Source organism: Phodopus roborovskii, unplaced genomic scaffold (genome assembly GCF_943737965.1).
Source record: "Phodopus roborovskii unplaced genomic scaffold, PHOROB, whole genome shotgun sequence".
NCBI classification, from domain to species: Eukaryota; Metazoa; Chordata; class Mammalia; order Rodentia; family Cricetidae; genus Phodopus; species Phodopus roborovskii.
The window spans coordinates 18,595,083-18,612,650 of record NW_026126567.1 but is presented as its reverse complement, the minus strand read 5'-3'; the positions used below and the strand labels follow the sequence as shown (position 1 = coordinate 18,612,650).

At 43.7% G+C, this 17,568-nt stretch overlaps 1 protein-coding gene across 1 annotated transcript; it reads left to right on the top strand.

Moving 5' to 3' along the window:
• The first annotated feature begins 8,868 nt into the window (after positions 1-8,868).
• Positions 8,869-16,807, top strand: Znf706 (zinc finger protein 706). The gene is made up of 4 exons (XM_051202757.1): positions 8,869-9,074; positions 12,649-12,785; positions 14,513-14,620; positions 15,302-16,807. Exons 2-3 carry the CDS (start codon positions 12,651-12,653, stop codon positions 14,606-14,608), a joined length of 231 nt encoding a protein of 76 aa, XP_051058714.1. The 5' UTR covers positions 8,869-9,074; positions 12,649-12,650; the 3' UTR covers positions 14,609-14,620; positions 15,302-16,807.
• Positions 16,808-17,568: the final 761 nt, after the last annotated feature.

Below are 17,568 nucleotides of genomic sequence, written 5' to 3'. Positions count from 1 at the left end.
TTTGGCAGGCAAAATAGGTGGGGTTACAGGAGCAGAACATAAGGATAACAAGTTAGTCATAATGACTTCCTGAGACAAACATGGTTGCAAGGTGCGCATAACAAGGTAGTCATGACAACAGGTAGTCATAACAAGGTAGGTCATAGGAGGTAAAAATAAACTTTTGGAAAGAAAGGTAGGGTCCAAGATGGTTATTATACTTTTTGAAACAAAGACAAGGTTGCTGTTCCGGAACAGGTGGCACAGACCCATTTGTGGTGAAAGTTAGAGGTGGGACATTGCCTCATCTCTGAGAAACACAGATTTAATCATAAATAGACACGAGTCGTTTGTCTTAAAAGCCTAGTTTTTCTTTAAGCCTAATATGGTAGCACGTGGATTCATTAGTGAGTGAGTGACTACACAAAGAGGTCACGAGAAGAGAATTTATTAGCTGCACTGCTTGAGAGGAGGCCCACAGGGCACCACAGGGTTGTGTGAGAAACACCAGGGTTTGGTTAGAGGTAAAAAGAGGGGAGAAGGGAAGGTTGAAGCAAGAGCCTTTATTGGAACCTTCCAGAAGACAAGACAGAGTTGGCTAACTCAGATAGCCAGCAGAGCTGTGGGCTGCTGGGGCAGTCTGTACAGCTGGGTAGCTGACCTGGAATGATCAGGTAGAAAGGAAATGGACATAGCATGAAAGCATTAGAAAAGGGAAGTGTTGGTGGACACAGACTTGGAATTCACTGGTTTGCTTGCATATGAAAGGTGCATTCCTAGGCAAACTGTATTCTCCTTAGGAAAAAAATAAGCCCTGCAAAGGGGTAGTCTCTCTCCAGCCTTCTAAACTATCTTAACCTAAAATATGGGAAAGAATAAATATGATTAATATAGTCACAGAAATTTCAACAAGTAGTTTCCCTTAATTCACATTCTTTTCTGGTCATCCCTCAACTATGTGGCCCACCTCCATGGAATATGGCAACCATTTCTACCAAGTGATCTTCCTTTTCAAGTTTTCATGCATTCCTGGTGAATCAAGTCAGAGACATTAAAAGGCAAGGAGCCTTGGACTCTTCCATTTTCTAACTGGGGAATCAGTCACTAGACATACTTCTGTGCCTTCATGGCTGAACTATTACCAAAATCAAACTCAAGCTGTATTTATAGCACAATGAGCATGTAATTAAAAGTACAAATAGAGCCACAATCATTCAAACAGCAATTATCTTGGAATGTTACTAACATATTTATTTTCTCTCTTCCAAAGTTACTTCTCAAACCAAATGGCTTGTTTTGTTGTTTTAAGTCTTCCCAAACTTTTGGAAGCTAGAAACCTACAGAGGCATTCTTAGGACAGATTTCTCAGTATGGTATCATCCTGCTGTCACCCACCAGTCAACAGACATCAGACAAATCAAGACCATCCATCAGACTGAGACAATTGCAAGGATTCAAACCCACGGAGGGACCTCAACCCAACAGCCATCTGTGGGAAACTCTGCTTAGGGAGCTTGCTTGGTTTCCTACTCCACTGCCTAACAGCAACAAAAGAAGGCAGGGATGGCTGCAATACATAGGAACATTCCGTTCTCCAGTTTATTCAGCCTCCTGACAATCTAATGATAAGAATGGTATGGAAAGAACTAGAAAGATGGAATGGTAGAAGAGGAAGCACACCCTTCCCTAGAATGACAAGAAGGAATTGTAATTGCAGGGAGATGACAGGAATCTTGGCATAGTATCTAGACACATGCACCTTCCTGAAGCCCAGACAGCTGTGAAGACATACATACTGCCTAGAGCCAAACATGGTTGGACTCTTAGAAATAAGTCATTCTGTTGATAATTTTATTTTTTATTTGTCTGGGGGTTGTTCTGTTTGATTTTTAGACAAGGTATCATGTATTACAGGCTGGTCTCAAACTTACTATGTAGCCAACAATAGCCTTGAGCTCCTGGTCCTGCCTCTACCTCCAGAGTACTGAGATCACAGGTATATACCACAAACCAGGCTTCATTTTGTTAATTTAGTATTTGTTTTATCACAGTGAAAAAAATGCAGATGTTAAAGAACTCTAGCTCCCTTTAATCCCAGCACTCAGGAGGCAGATCTCTGTGAACTCAAGACCAGCCTGGTCTACAGAGTGAGTTCCAGAATGGTCAGGGCTACACAGAGAAACCTACTTGTCCTACAACAGCAGTTACCGGGAAACAGGTCTTTCCCACCACCCTCTTCTGAGCAGCTCCTCAGGAGTGTAGCCTTGTGAACACACCTAAACACTCCTGTTTACTATTTCTCAGCATTCTCCCTCTCTTAGGGACCTCCCACATTGCTCAGCAACATTATGGTTCTTTATCAGGTCTTCTCCCCATGAGGGCTGCCACTCATGGTTTTACTTTCCTCGGTCTGCTCAAGGACTAGTGGTTAGAGTTGTGGCTTCAGGAGACAGGGAGGGATGGCTCAGTGGGTAAAGGCCTGAGGACACAATGACCAGGCTTTGATCCCTAGAACACACACAGAGAACTGATTCCAGTTGTCCTCTGAGCTCCACTGGAGCTCCCTCCCCCACACACTCCACTCTGCTGATCCATATGCATGCCATCATCATTATGTAAATACTACTTGCTGCTGAGCCACAGGATCAGGGATGATCAACTCCTTGTGAAACTTTAATCTTCCCAGTAGCTGAGACTTGTTTTGTTTATTCTTGGCTTTTTTCTTCCTCAATGTCCTTATTACCAATTAAACCCAAGCTTCTTTCATAAGCTCATACTTATGAAATAATCAATTCTTGAAATTTCTGCATCCAACTACCCTGACTGGTCTGCCAGCTGCCATCTTGGCCTCCTCTCCCTCCTCTTATTTCATTCATCTCTCTTGGGTTCTATGCCTATGCCCTGGAACCTATACCACACCGCCCCCTCTTTTTTTGTTTGCTCTCCTACTTTAGTAGAGGCCATCTTCCAATAAGCTTAGCAAGAATAACATGAAGAAATGAAGACTTTCAATACATTTTATGCCTTTCTCCATTATTTTCTGTTCAACGTTGCTCAAACACCAGTTTTTAATTCTTTGATAAAACTAATTCATTTTTTCTCTTCAGAAATATGTAAGCTTAGCTTTCTGTCACTAGTGTCTTAAAATGTCACAGTTGTACCTTGGTGTGTTTCTTCCCCCCATCTGTTGTGTCCATACTCACTCATGGAGACTTTCAGCTAACAAATCAGTGTGGGAGTTTTCGTAATTACATTTCTATGATTCCTTCTTCTCTGGTTACTCTGTCCTTCTCTGGAATCCTTCTTAGTTAAATGTTGGGGTACTGAAATCATCCCTTGATTGTCTTTTCCTCTCATATTTTCTAACTGCTTGTCTGAGACAGGGTTTCACTGTAAACCTGGGGTCTGGGGCTGTGTGAATCTGCCTGCTTCTGCCTCCTGTGTAGTGAGATTAAACACATATAACACCACAGTTTCTCTGCTTTCTTATGCTTCTTCCTAGAATTTTTCCAGTTTTATCTCTCAGCCTTTCTCCTAAGCCAGCACTTCTACCGGAGGTAGATGGAGCAACATTAAAATTGGTTTTTCTCTTCTCCAGTGTTCCTTTATTCTAAAATAGCACCAGGCCTGTACTCTGGTTCAGTCTTTTTTAAGGCCAGTGTCTCTCCCATGGGTCTCTGAAGTTTTCTTTCTCGGCAGTCTATTCCTGAGGTTGCTTTCTTCTCCAGTTGCTGTTGGGTTTCCAATGTGTGGTTATCCTTGGTGTTAGATCACACAATAGAGCAAGCTCTGGACTGACTGGGAGGTCTGTGAAGGGAGCTAGCCCTTTTCAAATGGACTCATTGCAAACAGATCTGGCAGAACTGCAGTTACCTGTATCTTTAGTTATTTCTATTGGGTTGAGAGAATTCCCAGTTCTCAGAAAAATCCTCCCAGTCTTAGGCTGGAGATGAAAACTATCTGTTCCCAGGCTCAGCTGGGATAAGGAGGGACAGGGAAGGGTGTTCTGTATCCAGCTGAAACCTCTACTCGGTCCCACAGCTTTCAGCCTCCAACTGCTCAGTTTCACCTAGACTTGATAGCTGCTGTCCAGGATAAAACCCTCTCCTTTCCTGTGACAAAGGTCTTCTGTCTTGGTGGCTTATGTGTTCTAATGTCTTTTACTGTTGCACTTGGTAGGATCCCGAGAGAGGGCACTTGTTTCCAAACATCGGCCACATCAATAGCCAGCTGTGCTTTCATAACCCAGAAGCTGCAGTTCATCCATTCACTTGGACTGCTTACTTACTATGTGCCAGGAGCTGCAGTAAAGACATAGACCAGGGCTGCAGGGAGCACAAAGCCTGTCTGGGTGCAGCCAGATAACCAGGCCAGAACTGTCAGGTGAGGTGATGCTACTGTCAGTGGAATGCAGCTCTTAGATTCCCGTAGGCCTCCCCATCATCCGGGGAACACATTTATTCCACAAACATGTCCTAGGCACCCACATCATGCCAAGGGTTATGCTGAATGCTGGCTACATGGATAAGATGAATACACACAGAAACACCTAAAGCTTCTCCATGTGACAGCAGGGTTTGTTATATCTTGGCAGATTATTTTGTGCTTTAGTTGAACCTCATTCATGGACACCCAGTTGCCACAGGACCATTTATTTAAAAGACTTTTCTTTACCCTGCTGGATTGTTTTTGGTACTAGCGTTGGGCATTCTTTGGCTGCTCTGATGGTTACTACTGTGAACTTGACAGGGTCATCTAGGAGGCAAGCCTTTGGAAATGTCTGTGAGGGATTTTCTAGACTGCTCTTTGAGGTGAGAAGGCTCACCCCAAATGTGAGCAGCACCGGTTCTATAGGCTGGGGCTTCCACCTGAACAAAAAGGAATCTCCCGACTGACACAGTGAAGGTAGGCGCCTTTCCATTTACTTAGCTCTTCATCACTGTTTTTCAAAACGTTGCTGGGTTTTCAGAAGACAAGTTGAGTCTCTCTCAGTCAGGCTGTGTCTAAGTACTTCATTATTTTTGTTCTTTTTGATGTTGTCCTAACAGCCCACGTTAGTACTTAAACTTCCTTTAGTCCTGCTGAAATCAAGATTTACCTTATAATCAAGGCCACCTTAGCATTACATCATAGCCCAATTGGTAGCATGTTGTAAAATCTTATAATCAATGGCTCCATAGAGTCAATACAGTCTGACACCAATGTGAAATGCCTCTGAAACATGAAGGCAGAGGTGGGCAATGGGCATCTGGAAATGTCAGTGCGGACAGGAAGCTGGAACCAGGGCTGGAAATGCAGGGGTCATCTGAAGCGTGACATCTGGAACCACAAAAGTGAATGAGGCTCCTTCAAGGATGGAAAGCTCAGGAGAGGACAGGAGGGTCTGGGTGGCAGTCTCAAAGAATCTCAAGCAGACACTGTGCCGGTAAAGAGGAGGCAGCAAAGGAGACATTTCTCAGCTTACAGCTGCCATTACTCAGTACTATCACCTCCAGGGAAAGCTCCACAGAAATGGGAGCCTCTCTGTGGATTTGTTCTGGGTTGTTGGAGGTGGTGGTAGTGTTTTGTTTTGTTTTTTGAGACAAGATCTGACTTGGAGCTCAGGCTGTACTTGAACTCACTACAGCCTCTCATTCGTGGCTATCCTCCTGCTTTGTTGTCCTGGGTACTGGACGACTTACGGGTGTGAGCTTCCATGCCTAGCCTGAACCATGGCACTTTTCTTCTTTTTCTTTTTTTACATTCCAATTCCAATTCCCTCTCCCTCCTCCTGTCTGCTCCTCGGAGAGGGTAAGGCCTCCTCTAAGAAGTCTACTAAGTCTGTCCCATCAACTAGTTGTGGCAGGACGAAGGCACCTCTCCACCCCCACACCCATGTCTAGGCGGGGCATGGTATCTCTCCACACAGAATGGGCTCCACTAAGTCAGTTTGTGCATTAGTGTTAGATCCTGGACCCACTGCCAGTGGCCTCAGATACTGTCCCAGTCACACCATTGTCACCTACGTTAAGGGAGTCTAGTTCAGTCTCGTGCAGGTTCCCCATTTGTCAGACCTGAGTCAGTGATCTCTCACTAGCATCTGACTCCAGAGTCTCTTTTGTTTTCTAATAAACCCTGTTGCCACTTTATTAATTAAGGTATCGTTTTAGCCACCACAGAGAAACTGAAAAACTCTCTCAAATAATCTATGTATTGCGCACTGCTAAGCTGGTGGTTATTCACCACTTGCTTCACCCTAGGGTTCCCAACAAACATCCCAACAGACCGATACACCTCCTCCATCTCCAGAGAGGCATCTTCACTCCATTGTGGATGTGGATAGAAACTCAGCAAGTTCTTACTGCATAGTATCTTAGAGAAACTGTCTATAAGCAGAAAAGAAAAATGTTACCAGAAGTACCATAGTTTTCCAAATTAAAACTAGAAATGTGTACAGAAATCCAAAGGAGCTCACATCTACTGCTGTCACATTCCTGTAATCGAAGCAAGACACCAGCTGGTAGCAAAGCAAAGGCACCGCCCTTCACCAACTGCCGCCACACACATGCTCCATCTTATCCATTTCCAGACCTTTTCCTTTATATTTCAAACTCCCTAGTCATCACACACAATTACCATTATACCATAGTCTCTAGGCAATGGTGCTTAGACAAGGAAATAAAGGCGACTCCTTCAAAGATGAAAGCAGAGAGAAGGACAAGAGGGTCTGGGTGGAAATCTCAGAAAACCATTGTGCAGATAAAGAGGAGGCAACAAAGGAAATGCTTTCAAGTTTACTGCTGTAAATTCTGATTCTGCAGGGATATCTGTAAATGTCTCTAAACATTTCTTTCCTTTTTCTCCCTCAAGATTGGGTTTCTCTGTGTTACAGCCCTGGCTGTTCTGGAACTCGATTTATAGATCAGGCTGGCCTGGAACTCAAGAGATGGTCCTGCCTCTGCTTCCTGAGTGCTGGGATTAAAGTCATGGGCCACTACACCCTGCTTCTTTTTTAGATGCTACAACTGAAAATGGGGGTACTGATGGCATCAGGCAGGGCTATCACTGGACACCTAGCAATTCCTTAGACACACCCTGACTAATAAAGCACGGTCCTGAAATACTCTACCTATAGCTTTTATCACATTCTCAAATGATATATGAATCAAAGAAAAAAAAAAAAAAAGAATCAAGTAACACTGGCATTTATGACTATTCCCCCTAATTCATGGGAGAAAAGAACAACACGCCAATTCTATTTCACAATTGAAATCATCAGACCCAGCTCATCTGTGCCCCCACAGACTTCATGGTCCCTTTCCACTGTCCATTGCCATCAACGGCTAGACAAACAGTTCTTTGAATTTCCCTAGAGACTTCAAGTATCTCCTTCCACAAGACAGGTTAATGTAATTATAAACGTGATAACTATTAAGATATGAATGTCATGGGGGTGGACTAGAGAAATGGCCAGCAGTTAAGAGCACTAGCTGTTCCTCCAGAGGTCCTCTGTAAAGAGATCTGGTATGCAGGTCACTCATATACATAAAATAAGTATTTTTTTTAAAAAGGGTATTAACGTTGTAGCTTCATGCTATGTATTTCAAATCCCATTCTCTTAGACATATTCTGCTCAATAATCATTTTTCAGCACATGGCTGAGCGCTGGCAATCAGTAATAAAACTGAGTTTATAGCTTACCATCAGCAATAGTAACAAAACTTAAGACATATAACTAAATTGTAACAAAGGCACACGAGTGTAAGGCCCGAAAGAGTAAAAGATAAGCACACTTCAATCATTGTCCAGCTACACTGCACTTAATATTGTATCCCACCCACATGCAGTATGGAGCAAGCTATCTTATTTCTAGCTAGTTTAAACAATCCTTCAACAAAGCTATCACAGTCCAGGTAAATTAGACTATTCCTTGGGAACTGCCAAACAAATTTGAGATTCAGGCTGGGCGTGGTGACAGTCAAGTAGCTCCTGTGAAGGCGGAAGAATCAGAGTTCTATCTAGGACAGCCTGGACTACACAGCCATTTTTTTTTTTTTCTTAAGGCCACAAATACAGTGTATCTAATTAGATCTAATTGGGAAGCAGCATATTGGAGGTAAGGAGGGTAACGGCAGATATTTACATCTTTTCTAAACATCAGTAGAAACATTCTCATCGTTACAACTGCAATCGCTCTTAATCGGGTATTTGGAGCTTACTACGTGGTCTCAATCACGTGATGGCAGGGAGTGTGACCTTTTACTCTTTTTTTTTTTTAATCCCCAATTATCAGCAATCCAGTAGCCAACCTCAGCAGGCCAAGCGGGCCCGGGGGCACTGAACAACCAGATGATGAGGCTCAAGTCTCCAACTCAGTGAAAAGCCCCGGGCGGGTCAAAGGCACGGAACCGGTGAGAGAACAATGGCTGCAAGCCTGACAAGGGGGTCACGGCCGAGCGGCGGCCACGCGGAGGCCCTGGCGTCTCCCTGGCCGGCGCCGCTAGCGCCTCATCGGGCGCCCGGCCGGCCAGGGAAGCACGAAGGCGGCGGCGGCGGCGGCGGGTGAGCAGGCAGGCGAACGAGCGAGGCATCTACAGCTAGCCGCCGGGCCGACCAGCGCCCGCAGGCCCGAGGTCACGCACCTGCGCTGCGGGCGGGCAGGAAGCCGGGAGCAGGGCGCTGGCCCTGCAGTTCCCGTCCTAGGCCCCGCCCCTCCGCGCTTATGTAACAGCGGAGAGCTGCCATTGGCCCGCACGACCGGAAAGGCGCGGGCGTGCGAGAGGGGCGGGGCGGAGCGGCGGCAGGAAGGCGAGGGCGGGGCCCCGCGGGCGGGCGGGCGGGCCGGCGGCGCTGAGGCGGCTGGGAGTGCGGCGCGGCGCGGCGTGCGCGCGCACGAGCAGACGGGCCTGCCTCGGGCTCAGGCGCGGCGGGCGCGCGCTGCGGCGGGTGTGCGTGCGAGGCGCGGGCTGTTGTGCTCCCGGCTCTGCTCGGTCCGTCCTCGGCGGGTGGCGGAGGCCCCAAGCGGTGCGGGGCGCGTCCCTTCCTTCCCTGCTCGTCCTGCCCGGCTCCTTCTCGCGCTGCGCGGTCTCTCGGACGCCAGACCGGCTCCGGCCCGGGTGAGCGACGCCGCGGGACGCGGGCGGGAGCCGGGGTGGGAGGCACGCGGCGGCGGGAGGCCGGGCCGGGCGGCGGGCTCCGTGCGGAGCAGGCGCGGGGCTGCGGGCCGCCGAGGCCTCGGGCGGGCTCGGCTGCAGCTGCGGGGTGGAGTGGGTCGCGATCGGGTGCTCAAAGCCGGGGTCGGGCTGCGGAGCCGGCCGGGGCCTCTTCCTCGGGCTAGTTGCAGAGTGCGAGCCCATTTCCTGGCTCCCCAGCCTCAGAGTAAGTTGTTTGGCTTTAAGAGGCCCCCTCAGGGCCGGGCTTTACTTTTTGCCTCCTTCTCAAGAGCTGTTGTTTTCCAAGAACTCTTTCCTGGTTCTTAGCTCCTTTGCAGCCTCCGGGGGGAATTAAAAGTTTCATTTAAAAAAATCAGCGGGTAACTGTCTGCAAACGATTAATCGCCTTTCAATTGGTCGCACTTAATCAGGGAGCGGTTTATTCGTAGGGTTTTGTCGAAAACTCGAGGGGCTGGTCAAGAGCAAGTCGTAAGTTGAGCTGTCCGAAAGCAGGTGGTTGCTTCGCTTGCACTTGTGCTTTCAGAAAGGAAACCCGTGCCAGTGTGCTGTCAGAAGTTAGGGGCCTGCCCCACGCAGCCTACCTGGTGGAGCAGATTTCCTTTGCCTGGCAGATAGATACGTTTTGTCTTAAAGAACAAATGGTCACATGCCATTTTGTTACTGTTGTTAGGCGGTAAAGAAAATGGGTTAAGTCTTACCTGTTCTGTCGTGTTTTAGGAGGAAGCCCTAAATTCAAAAGTTAAAAAATAGTTTTTGCTTATCTGATGACGTTGTTTTTAAATGTACAGTACATGAAAAGGTTACCAAAATAGCTGTTTTAACTTCTGGGTTGCCTGGAAAGTCCTGGAATCAATGATGTGCTGTTTTGTAACTTAATAGAGCAAGCATTAAAATTCTTAAGGACTGTCCCTCAAAGTAATGTCTTTGCATACCTAACCATATTGTATGGGAGGATTAAGAAGTGTGAGATAACCAGATGTTTTAGCAAGGGTCTGATACTAAGACAGAAGGACATTAAGAATGTTTTCAAAGTGTTGTGTACATAGATTGAAGACCCACCATCAAAATGTACTTCTAAATATGCAATGGGTGTAATGGCACACTCCTTTAATCTCAGCACTTGGGAGGCAGAGAGAGTCAGGTAGATCTCTTGAGTTTGAGGCCAGCCTGGTCTACAGAGTCCCAAGACAGCCAGGACTACACAGAGAAACCCTGTCTCAAAAAAACTAAACAGAACAACCCGCCCCCCCCCCAATGCCATTGGACTTAGAATTGATAACAGATTGGTTTAAAACACAAAAATGAAGTGTAATCTGTATGATAAACAGCTGCTTTTTGGCTTGATGGAAATGGAGTTCTTCTATTAGGCTAGCATATGAAACATTCTTGGAGTTGATGAAAGACTGGACAGGCTTTATAGGAAAGCATTAATTTTCCTGTCTATTTTATCAGACTTTCAGTTCGTTGTGTAACACTAGTGGGAATGTGTCCAGTAAGTGTACATTCGTCCAGTTTCCATTGGGGGCAGGGAGGTTGGGTGGAGAGCTCGACTGTTGTGTGAAACACTTTATAGACTTTATATCCAGTAACTAATGAGGGTTCCAGTCAGAAAGGGCCAGCCCTCTTCTAGTAAGGTCCTTGTATGTTCATGTTTTTCAGTGATTTCAAAGTTTAAAATGTAATTACAGTGCTCTTCAAAATGACATAGAATCTAACTTTCATAAGTTTCAAAAGCACTCATCTCCTAGTTCTTGTGTGAACAGGTTTACTTTGTGCTGCCTAACTAGCAGTCTGGTTTTCACAGGACTCTCGAAGGTTACAATTTGTTTTAACGCATTTTTGTTCACTCAGGCTGTCAGTAGCAAAGAGTAGGAAGACATTTTCACCTTTGTAAAAGGTACCTTTATACTAGGGGGCTAATTTGTCTTTGTAATTTGTGTGGCTGGGCCTGCCAGGTGGCTGAGCAGATGAAGGTGCTTTCTGTCGAGCCTTGAGGGTCTGCGTTGGAATCCGGAAGTTGTCCACTGACCTCTCCAAATGCTCCATGCTCCTGTTTTTCTGCACGCACACAAATAAGTGCGCTGGTTGGTGTTTCCTCGTGGGAAAGAACTCTTAAAGGAACATTTGATAGCATACTAGTTTAATGAAATCTAAGGACTGAAAGGAACAATTGCTGTGTCCCTGTGACCTCTTAGAGGATTAGCTGGTGGCACTTAAAAAAAAAGTTGTACAGTTGTAAGACATAATGGATGCTTAGTAGGGAGATTAACTTTGTCACTTGATTACCTTTATAATCAAATATTGAAGGAAGACGAAACTTTGGAGCACTACATCCAGTAAAGTGAAGGGAAAAAAAAAAAAATAAAAAACCAACTTAGGTGTGTATACAGCTCAATAAACTTGGAGTTTTTTGGGGGTGGGATATGGTCTTCCTCTGTAGGCCAGGTTGGCCAGAGCATGAAGCCTTCCTCCCTCTGCCTCCAAGTGCTGAGACAGGGCCTTTGCTCTTCCTTTCCCAGCCCTGATGATTGAATTTTTAGAAACAAGTGTACATACCTTATAATCATTACCTGCTTTAAGGTAGAAAACATTTCCAGCACCCACCGAATGCCTCTCCTGTCATCTCTCTCCAGTCATTACTCCATAAATAGCAAAGTGACCTCTTTAGCTGTGACTATCTGTTTTGAAGTTTTGTGCAATGTGGTTTCTTTCTAACTGCCCTCTTCCCTTGACATTGAGATACAAACTTTGTAGAAAGAGTTTCTTTGGTTTGTTTTTTGAGGCAGAGTCTCATTTTGTAGCCCTGGCTGGCCTGGAACTTTCTGTGTAGACCATACTCACTAACCTCAGATTCACAAGCGATCCACCTACCTCTGCACCTGAGTGCCTGGATTAAAGTGTGTGCCACCAGGTCTGGCCAGAAGTGACTATTTTTAATGATGTCTGACATTTCTCTGTGTGTAATCTGTTTTTTACAACTGATTGATTTTTGAGCTAGAATCTCTAGTTTTAGAACAGGCACTATGAACATCTTGGTATACATAACATTTGATTCTGTTGAACATGTACCAGGAGAGGAATACTAGGTCACAGTGTACCCAACTACCAACCAGATTTCTGTGGTAGCTTTGTACTTTGGTAATCTAGCAGCATTGTATGGGAGTTTAAAATTCCATTCATATGGCTTGCTGAACACATCTCTATAAAATTTAAGTCAATACTAGAGATGGCTCGTCAGTTAAGAGCACTGGCTGCTTTTCCAGAGGAGCTGAGTTCAATTCCCAGCACCCATGTAGTGGCTCATTACTGCCTGTAACTCCAGGTTCAGGGGATCTGACACTTTCACACAGACATACATGCAGGAAAAACAGGAATGTTCATGAAATAAAAGTAATTTTAAAAAAATAGATAGTCAACTCTGAGATTACTGAAAGAAAACTACTAGAAAATGACTAAATACTTAAATTGCTCTGTTAGGATGAAGGACTCACTCCAATGCCCAACCTTTTGTTTTTAGATATGGCTCGTGGACAGCAGAAGATTCAGTCTCAGCAGAAAAATGCCAAAAAGCAGGCTGGACAAAAGAAGAAACAAGGACACGACCAAAAGGCTGCTGCCAAAGCTGCCTTAATATACACCTGCACAGTCTGTAGGGTAAGGCACCCCACAGCTGCTTCCTCATGGACAGTTCTTGTCCTACAAATATGGATAGCTCAACTCCCCCACCCACCCCACACAACAACATGGATGGTTTATTTGAACTCAGATTTGAGTGGTTTTCTTTTAGGAATCCACCTATGGTCAAACATCCGAGAAACATTTTCTGTGTGGTTCCCGTGGCTGTGCGTGCAGGAAAATGGTGGAGAAAACAAAGTTCTTTTCCTTGTGTAGAATAAAGGTGTTTTCATAGAGCTTATAATAAAACTTTGTTATAGCTTATAACTTTGGGTGTTGTAAAAAGTTCCCAACTGCATTCTTACGTGGATAAGGCTAAACTTTGTGTGGCGTTAATGAATATAATGCTGTTTGTATAGTTGTCTTTCCTCCATCTCCACCAGATCTACGGTTTGGGTACATGTACTGCCATGTGACTATTCACATTTTTAGGACTCTTTGTAGAACTGATGTGTTTAAAGAGTTGTTGGAATTCACTTGCCACGTGTAAGGATGGAGCCAGGTGTTTTACCTGTATTCTCACATACCTAATCCACACATGAATTGTATAGTTTGTGCATGTGATCCAGAGTAAGAAGAGATAGTACCTGAGTCTAGGCAGTCTCAATTTAAATTCTAGCCTCTGTCTGTCTGTGCAAGTTCATTACCCTTGAGGTTAACAGAGTGTTAGAGGGAAAAATAGCACAGTCGGGTTGGTCTGGTGTATAGACACAATGTTTTTAAACCCTGTACTTGAATAAGATTGATGGTGTGGATGGGAAGGGATCTTGCTAAGACATGATTGTTAGATTGAAGTTAATCATGTGTTGAAGTCTTTACAAATAGCAGTTCCTAACTACATGAAAGTTGTCATTTAGAGGGGGATCTGACAGTATCATGATGGTGTTGAACCTTGGTCATAATAATGAAATTGAGTGAAATTAAATGCTATTAGTTTAGTAAGAAAGACGTACCAGGCCCTTCCTTTAAAGGTATATTTTGTCAGATGTGGTGTGTGCATGAGTTAATGAGTATGTGCAGGTGCATACATGTACACATACATGTGGAGACATCGGGGTCATCCACTATCGCTCCCCACAGCTCTCTGAACCCACAGCTCACCAGTAGGCTAGACTGGCTGGCCCTCATGCTATGGGGATCTCCTTGTTTTGTTGCAGAGTTCTCATGTAATCATGCTTGACTTTTATGTGGATACCAAATCCAGATCCTCCTGTGTAACAGGCACTGTAAATGCTGAACCATGTCCCTAGCCCCTAAAAATACACTTCAAAAATCTTAAAAAACAAACTTTTAATTTATGTAGTAGAGTGTTAATAAATAAGTAAATACATGAAGGTGGTCATTAATGTGTTCTAGGAGAATCTAGAACTGAGTTGAAACATAGCTCTCAGGCGGACTATGCTCCCTATTAGATTCTCCAGCCTGTAAAACGAGCATGATTGTAGAAGTCAAAGACTACTGTCAAGGTTCTGTGAGAATTCAGATTGACTGCTTAATGAGTAGATGCCCTGTTTGCTGTAATGACATGAAATACTTTATGTGCTATTGCTCTTCATGTGTGAAATGTTAGGAATTTCTTTGTTGTAAGATACTTTTCATATGCTGGCTACAAGTAGGAAGTTAAAGGCATCTTGCAGTGCATGTTGCGCGTGCATTCTTTCTTGCATAAACTCTGGTTCTTGTTTTTCACCCACTTTGTAAATTAGACGCAGATGCCAGACCCGAAGACCTTCAAGCAGCACTTTGAGAGCAAGCACCCCAAGACTCCCCTCCCCCCAGAGCTGGCCGACGTGCAGGCATAGAGTGGTTTACAGGTAACTGATCTCTCTGCTGCTTTGTCGGCCTGGGTTTGTAATTTAGGAGCAAAACTGTATCTCCTCAGCTGTGGACTAGATCTCTGCCTCTAGCTGAGACTTCCTGACTTAACTTTAAAGTTTAACTTTTGCAACAGAGCTAAATAATAGTATTCAGTATAAATTGTAAAGTATTCTAGTAAAATAATTTATGATTGGTAAGAGCCCTTTCCCCAGGACCCTCTCAATTCATTCCTTTGAAACACTCGGGTTTTTACAACTATAGCCAAAGATAGAGGGAAAAGCCAGCTTTGATCCTGGAATGAGAGACTTGTCAGCTCTAAGAGAGTAGTCACTTCAAAGGCACAAGGGTCTTCTCCCAGAAATCCAGAGCAATTTACTGAGTACATTTTTATGTCTCTTTTGCTTATTTATAGTGCTAGGCAGAGCTTCTCTGTATTAAAATAGAGAAAAAAAACTGTAGAAACTCCCAATTTAAGTTACCCATTTAACCTTCATGTGTGGTTGGGTTTATTGCCTGGCTATGTAGTGGTACATATGTATGTGTGTTTGGGAATGATTTCTATCTGTAGTACCCAGTTGACAAAGCCACCACTTTGGCATCTTGATAGTCTTTCATTTTAGCTATTTGAAATGCTGTCGGTCACTGCAGTTACTGATGCTTTTCCTTTTGTCTTACAGGTGAACTCATGACACCTTTGACTCTTCTACTGTCACAGACCTTAGGTAACAAACCTGCAACTGCTTTTTTAAAACAAACTGTTGATCAGCAAAAATAAAGGGGCTACAGAAACACTCATTTTTATGCTGTTCCCTTCGGGCTTCATGCAAAGAGAATTCTGTGTAAATGTACAGTTGACTCTGATTTGGAAATCTGAAGAATCAGTCCATTCTTGTTATAAAATTTTTTTACAATTGTAATTATATTGATGTTCATATTGTGTAAAATAACTCATTTAATAAAGTAGCGCTTTGATTTTACAACATCACAAGATAAACGGTTCTAGAAATTCTGTTCTCACTTCTTATTATTTGCCTTATTATAGAAGTGAATTGCTGAGCTAGAGTTGCAAGAGCAACCATCTCCCTTTCTCAGCGCAGTGGCAGGTTTGTTAGACTAGAGCAGACTCATTCAGTAAATTGTGCGCATGACTTATTGGCAGCCAATGCAGGTTAAAACGGAGCTGCTGCAGCCTGTGTGCAGTCATGTGTCATTCCCACTTCTGATCATTTCCTGTGCTTGACATTGAAGAATTCAAACTTGTTCAGTGGATGGGCTCTACTTGCCAGCTGGGAGTACATTGTAGGTATAACAGATACAATCCATAACATTGGTAGGATTGCCAGTGAGCCCTTCTGAAAGATTGGCTCCCAAAGCCTAAGCCGGAATGGAATGGGTTTTTGGACAAGGTATGATGGAACAAGTGTGACCTGTAAGGACCTGTGTCTTATAATGGGTATTTTGAAAATGGTTCCAATTCTTTAGTTTGGAAATGAACCATAATTTTCGAGAGAGATTTTAAAAGTTACTTAGTTAATTTTATGAATGGATTTTTGCATTTAACAGAAAGATTGGAATGATTTGTGCCAGGTTAATTCCCAGAATGTTCTTTGTCTTTTAAGGAAAACATACTTTTAGGAACTTAACGCTGGCTCCTAAAAATTAAAGACTGTCTAGTTTGACTTCCTGAATTAGCAAAATGTTACAATGGGCCAGTGTTCACATTTGTTCAGTTGGATAAGGCAAATTCTGCCTGTTAAGGAAGACTAGTCTGGTGTTCTAGTGTTCTTTTGTTGGCTGGAGTACACATAAATCTGCTGTTAATAATTTGGTTTAAGTTTAAAACTTGATGTAATCGGAAGTACATTGAGATAAATACTGACAGCTACTTAGAGCTGCATATTGACCTGTGGGTGACAGGTGACTCCCCTTTTGCTGCTGTAGCCATTGCATTCGGTGGCAGCGTGGTAAACTCTGACCACCTGTCCTGTGCCACTCAGTTTGGAGGACTATCTCGAGCAAGAGCCTCAGTGCCCTGTCCCCAGTGTCACTGAGTACAGTCCTGTTACTCTGTTTAATTTCCTGCTTTTCAGACTTGGTGCCCATTGTTTGCGAAAATGTTGCTGACTGAAATTAGATTTTACATGTTGATCTCACGGATGTGCTAATAAAATGACATTTCTAGAGCTTTTGGAAGTGCTTTACACAGATGGAAATTTCTTTGTATCAGACTGGCTATTCAGAGAATATTTCATTTGTCTCACTGTAATTAAGAATAAAACCTTTCGATCTTATATTTAACTGTTGTGTAAGCACTAAAGACACCATTTTTCAGTCTGTATTTCAGATAGGGAATAGTTGACGAATCTCCCGTCTTAGCACAGGGATTGCCAGCATGGTCCTCTTTCCTGTTTCAGCTAAATTTGCTGTAAGGAGAAGATGATAATTCAGACCTTTTTGTAATTTGGAGATTCTTTAACAGACAGATGTGTTTAAAAACTGATATGTTCTCTTTAAAGGTGATACAAACTAGCGAGAGGAAATTGATCTGTTTGTACTCTGTATTTATGTTAGTTGTCAAAAGGAATGGGGTTCGCATTAAACTTGTTTCCACACTCACCCCCATGTTTAGGTGACACACTTGGGACCTCACGTGTGCTGTAATTAATGTCTTATTAAAGAAGATGTTAACGAAAACGAAACTAGTCTAATTTCTTGTCCATTTTGAGAGGTTTTTACATCGCCTCTTCCCCTTCTCCCTTTCTGTTTTTAGAATTTTCTCTTAAGTATAGCCTGGTAATTCAGAGGATGGCAATTTAAGTTCTTTCATTTTTATTGTTTTCTCTCTATTTGACTATTTTGATTCCACAAAATACTTCCTAAGAATGAACAAAATGTCATTCCGAAGTCTTGCTGTATACAATATACAAGATACTAAAATACTAAA